The sequence below is a fragment of the Mus caroli genome, chromosome 9 (genome assembly GCF_900094665.2).
Source record: "Mus caroli chromosome 9, CAROLI_EIJ_v1.1, whole genome shotgun sequence".
NCBI lineage: Eukaryota > Metazoa > Chordata > Mammalia > Rodentia > Muridae > Mus > Mus caroli.
Window position 1 is genome coordinate 17,438,456 of NC_034578.1, and position 5,526 is coordinate 17,443,981.

Genomic DNA, 5,526 nt, shown 5'->3' on the forward strand with positions numbered 1-5,526 from the left:
AGCCAACCCGAATCGACTTAGTGAGCTGAGGCCTCAGTGTCTTTTCCAGAGACCCCGCCTTCCCGGTCTGACAACCCAGTTCGACTTCTATTGGCTTTCACTTAAGAGTGACAGTTTTATTGCCCAGTGAATTTGTGAGATTAGCCCTTCCTCGTGCCTTTTTTATTGGCTCGCGTTCTTGAGTAGCAGCGCTTTGAACCAATTGGATATAGCAGTAGGGTTGCGGACTCCGCCCCGGAGGCCGGGAGGGGAGGTCGCTCGGGTCGGGTGTCGCCTGAGAACCGGATGAGGCGGCGACTCTGAGGCCGAGCCGGGAGCGGGCGTCGCGGCGAAGGGGAGACCGGGCGGGCCGGCAGAGCAGAGCAGGAGGAAGCAACGGCCACAGACGCATCGGAACCGAGAGTCGTAGTCGGGGGATCCGCGCGGCGGAGGCGGACACCATGGGCAACCGTGGGATGGAAGAGCTCATCCCGCTGGTTAACAAGCTGCAGGACGCCTTCAGCTCCATCGGTCAGAGCTGCCACCTGGACCTGCCGCAGATCGCCGTGGTGGGCGGCCAGAGCGCCGGCAAGAGTTCGGTGCTCGAGAACTTCGTGGGCCGGTGAGCGAGCGCGCCGGCGGCGGTTCTGGGGCTCCGGCCGGGAGGGCGGGCGGCGGCCTAGGGCGCGGAGGGCGGGCGGGGAATGGCGGAACTGCGGCTCGCGGACGCCGCAGCACCGGTGGCAGTGGGTAAGGTCTGGGGCAAGAGTCTCCATGGCTTTCCGCAGGGACTGGAGATGCAGATCCAAGTCTGGGACTAGTCGATGATAGTGGGCGGTGTTTGGGGCAAGACGGTCAGTGCAGACCCCTCTTGGTGCTTCTAGTTCCGACTATCGCTGGGCAACTCTGACATCGTAGTCCGGGATAGATCCACTCCTCTTTCCTCCTGCTACCTGGAAATCTTAGTGTGTGTGCTAAGATGTTGAAGATAACACTTGCCACTCAGCCATCCATGGGGAATGACCCCTGGGGTCTGTCTGGCCAGTTATTTTCTGGAGCCTGCTCTCTTGCCTGGTTAGCTGGTTATCTGTTCTAGACAGGCTTCCTACCGGCACCATTTGGTTGTCCCATCTGTCCAAACTCACTCTGAAGTCCACCGTTGTCTGGCTAGCCATCTAAGGTGACCTCTCGTGTGCAAATGCCCATCTGTGCCCCTTATTTACGTGAGTTGGCCTCTGCCATCTGACTGGCTGAACTTCGGGAGCCTCCTGTTATCTGGTTCTCTTGGGCTGACTGGCTCTTGTCTTCCAAGTGAATCTATCCATTAGTCTGTTCTCCATTCCCACTCAGGCACCCCTGCCTGTCCGTCCTCTCTGAGTGACAGAAGTTGGAGAACTTGGGAAGAAACATTCTTTAGGATTCTTTCTTGGTCCAGGATCCCCTAACCTAGAGCTTCCCAGTTGGAATGCTCTCCAGATAGCTCTGGTAGCCTCAGCTTGTTCCATCTGTCCAGTGGGCAAATTCCACTTGCAGCTGTTTGTAGGATCCAGGAAGTGAGTGAAGGAGGGATGTTGATTTACTCCTGTCCCCTCCCCCTCTGCCTCTCACACAGCAGCACTTCTCCATTCCAGGAAGTGTTCCATGTATGATGCTGCAGTGTGTGCCTGCCCAGTGATAACATTTGCTTTGCTGTGGACATTATCATTGTGTGTGTGTGTGTGTGTCCGTCCAAGTGTGTGCCAGAGTGCATTTGTGGAAGTCAGAGGACATAATCTTTGTGAAGTCCTTCGAAATTTATGTGGGGATTAAACTCCGGGCCTCAGACTTATATAGCAAGTTCTCGTATCCATTGAGCCATGTTATTGTCCTTCCATCTTAAATTGTAGAGACATGGTCTCTCACTGACCGTGCAGTTCACCGATCTCACTCAGCTATTCTGGCTGGCCAGTGAGCTCCAGGGATCCACCTCTCTCTGTCTCACCCTATCATTGGGTCTCTCTCTCTCTCTCAGTTTCTCTCTCTCTCTCTCTCTCTCTCTCTCTCTCTCACACACACACACACACACACACACACATACACACCCCATGCAGCTAACTGATCTCACTCAGCTATTCTGGCTGGCCAGTGAGCTCCAGGGATCCATCTCTCTCTGTCTTACCCTATCATTGGGACACACACACACACACCCTCTGTTATTGTTGTTACCAGTCTTTTGTGGAGGCAAGAACATCTCTAAATTTGAGGCTAGCTCACTCTACATAGAGTTCTAGGGCAGCCAGGGCTACATAGTGAGACCCAGTCTCAAAAAAACCTCAAAAGTTGATTCAAGACTGCAGGGACTGGGTTCTTGGAAGTATACGTTTAGCTTGAATTAGCTGCACCTGTGACCTTAGGATTTTGGGAGTCTGAGGCAGGAGATTTCTTGAGTTTGAGGACATGGGCTCCATTGTTAGTCCTTGTCTCAAAAAAAAAAAAAAAAAGCCGGGCGGTGGTGGCGCACGCCTTTAATCCCAGCACTCGGGAGGCAGAGGCAGGCGGATTTCTGAGTTCGAGGCCAGCCTGGTCTACAAAGTGAGTTCCAGGACAGCCAGGGCTACACAGAGAAACCCTGTCTCGAAAAACCAAAAGAAAAAAAAAAGCCATGAGGGGGCTGTGGGGTGACACTCAGGCATAGAGTACTTGCCTAGCATGAATAAGACCCAGGGGGTCAGTTCCCAGCACCAAACTGATAACAAATATTGTTGATATTTGTGTTCTCTTTGATTGCTTCATACTCAAAAACACCTATGGCTTTTAGGTACTGAAATAAAAATTTTATGTATATGTATATACACATATCCCTGGTTGTTTGTTTGTTCGTTTATTTATTTATCTATTTGGTTTATGTTTTTTTTTGAGACAGTGTTTCTCTGAGTAACAGAGCCTGGCTGTCCTGGCGACACCTTTATAGATCATGCTGGCCTCCAACTGACAGACTTGCCTCTACCTCTCAAGTGATGAGATTAAAGGCAAGTCCACTAAGCCTAGCTATTGATCAGTGTCCAACTGAGAGACTTGCCTCTACCTCTCAAGTGATGAGATTAAAGGCAAGTCCACCCAGCCTAGCTATGATCAGTGTTTTAAAAAGCATCTCAGAATGTAGACAGGCTGGCCTTGAACATACAGGGATGCACCTAGTTCTGCCTCCTGAGCGCTGGGATCAAAGGCATACAGCACTGTTGGGGGGTGGGGATTGTTTTGTTTTTTTGTTTTTTTTAAATTTTTGTTTGTTTATTTTGAAACAGTCTCATACTGTAGTCCAGGCTGACCTGGAACTTACTATAGCATAGGTTGGCCCCCAGAATTGTAGCAGCAGTTGTCCGATTTCATTTTCTAGGTGCTGGGGTCACAAGCACAAACCACTATGTCTGGCATTAAGTTCATTTTACTCTAGAATGCATAATGTACCTGTGCTGCAGGACCTTGCTGAGAGGCCCACTCGATCCCATTCTTTATTTCCTGCTGTGGACTTTACTAAACAGAGTCAGAACTACGAGTCTGTCTGACCCTTGTGCTGTTTCTTTCCTCTGCTGTTCTTGAATGTCCATCCAGTGGGCATCTGGTTGTCAGCCAGGAGCAAAGGAGAGTGTGCCAAGGGCTTGGGCCAGCCCAGCACCTAGGGACAGCTCAGACTGCTTCCTGTCAGTGCTGCCTTAGATTTTTCTAAGAACATTAGTGTACACTAGGACATCTCAGTTGGCCCAGCCCCTTGCCGAGGCTTGCATGCAGATTGCTAGCCCTGGAGGCCAAGGGCTTGAAATGTAACAGGTTTCACATGAGGTCCAGATTTCTACAGAGCCTGAAACTACCCTGAAGGTTCTAGAGAGTAATAATGAGGTAGATGCCTGAGGCCCCAAGCATGGGTCTGCCATAACTGTGACTTTAGTCAAGGGGATTGACTGGGCATTCTAGGCCCCAGGTTCCTGAGTGTGTGTCTGTGCACAAGTGTCTGAATATGAGTGTGTGTGGGTCAGAGGGCAGCCTTAGGCATGGTTCCTCAGGAGCCGTCGTCTTTGTGGGTTTGAGTCACTTGTAGTCTAGGCTGACTGGCCAGCGAGCCCCAGGGATCTCTCTGCCTGGACTGTCACAGTGCTGCGATGACAGGCATGCATTGTGATGTCTGGCGTTTTACCGGAGTGCCAAGGATTGAATCTTGGCTGACTTTGAAATGGCTGTATAGCTGAGGCTAACCTAGAACTCTGGATCTCCTGCCTTTACCGTCTGAGTTCTGGCATTGCAGGAGTGCACCACCATGTTTGGGTTTATGTAGTACTGGGGATGGAACTGAGAACTTTGTGCATGGTAGGTGAGGCAGCCAGACCCCAGGTTTCTCTGCTCTAAGACAGAGCTGTATGTAGTCTGGGCAGAGTGGCAGTGGTATAATGTCTGCTCCCAGAAGTGAAAACGTAAGGCCCTGGGGTGAGCTGACTTCACGGGTGACTCATTGGGTCTTCTAACCAGGACTGCTTTTACCATTTTAGAAGCTTTAGCATTTGAAACCAGCATTTGAGCCAGCCAGCTTTGCGAGCTAGCTGTGGCTCTCAGGAGGGCTTGGTTTCTACCTAATCGTTGCTATTTAGTTGAGGGATTGGCAAAGAGGCTAGCTGGGCTTTTTTCCCCTACCCCACCCCCATTTGGACAGGAACCCAGGAAGTTGGGGTTCCAGCCTGGAAAGCAGAGGCTAGACTCCTTCCTGTGAATGTATTGCCTTTCTGAATCGAATCTCAGAAGGAAGTGGGGTTACCGTTTGTTCCTTGAGTGTTTGACTGCCTTACAGCGTCACCTGGTGCATGTCACTGAGGCCGAGTCCCACTTGTCTATGACTTTCACGCAGGCTGGCAAGATGGCTCAGTAGGGAAAGGGTTTGCCACCAAGCCTGATGACCTGGGTTGATTTCTGAACTCCAATGGTAGAAGCAGAGAAGCAATTTCTGTGTGGTGTATGCACACAGAGACACAAGCCCAAAGAGGATACATAAATGAAATGTTTGGGAAAAAAATTTTTTTTTAAAGAAAAACAAAAAGGGAGCCCAGGGCTGCAGCTCAGTTGGCGAGTGCTTAGCATGAGTGGGGGTTCCACGCCCAGCAGCACAGAAACCGGGCGTGCATGGAAAATAGAGGCAGAAGATCAGGAGTTCAAGTTGTGCTCCGCAGTAGAGCTGGTTCTGCTAGCCTGGGCTACAAGGTGTGCTCTGCAGCAGAGCTGGTTCTGCTAGCCTGGGCTACATGAGATCCTGCTTCCCTGAAAAAATGAAAAAATACGTTGCCACTCTGCCTCAGGCCTAGAACCCAGGACTCAGCTGACCTGGGTGGGCTCTGTTGGGAATTAAATAAATAGGTGTGTGAGAGTGTGTGAGAGTGTGTGTGTGAGAGAGTGTGTGTGTGAGAGTGTGTGTGTGTGTGTGTGTGTGTGAGAGTGTGTGTGTGGTGTGTGTGTGTGTGTGAGTGTGAGAGAGTGTGTGTGTGAGAGTGTGTGTGTGTGTGTGTGTGAGAGAGAGAGTGTGTGAGT

The 5,526-nt window shown here is 50.9% G+C and overlaps 1 protein-coding gene across 16 annotated transcripts in view; it reads left to right on the top strand.

Annotated features, from left to right (window-relative positions):
• The first annotated feature begins 255 nt into the window (after positions 1 to 255).
• The window catches only part of Dnm2 (dynamin 2), an 82,585-nt gene continuing 77,314 nt past the window's right edge, over positions 256 to 5,526 (top strand). For 15 of the 16 annotated variants that reach the window (XM_021171782.2, XM_021171783.2, XM_029481333.1 and 12 more), the window contains exon 1: positions 256 to 601. In XM_021171782.2, the coding sequence (XP_021027441.1) occupies positions 441 to 601 (161 nt within the window). In that variant the 5' untranslated portion in view covers positions 256 to 440. The remainder of the gene's footprint in view (positions 602 to 5,526) is intronic. The other variant, XM_029481328.1, reaches the window with a different exon arrangement.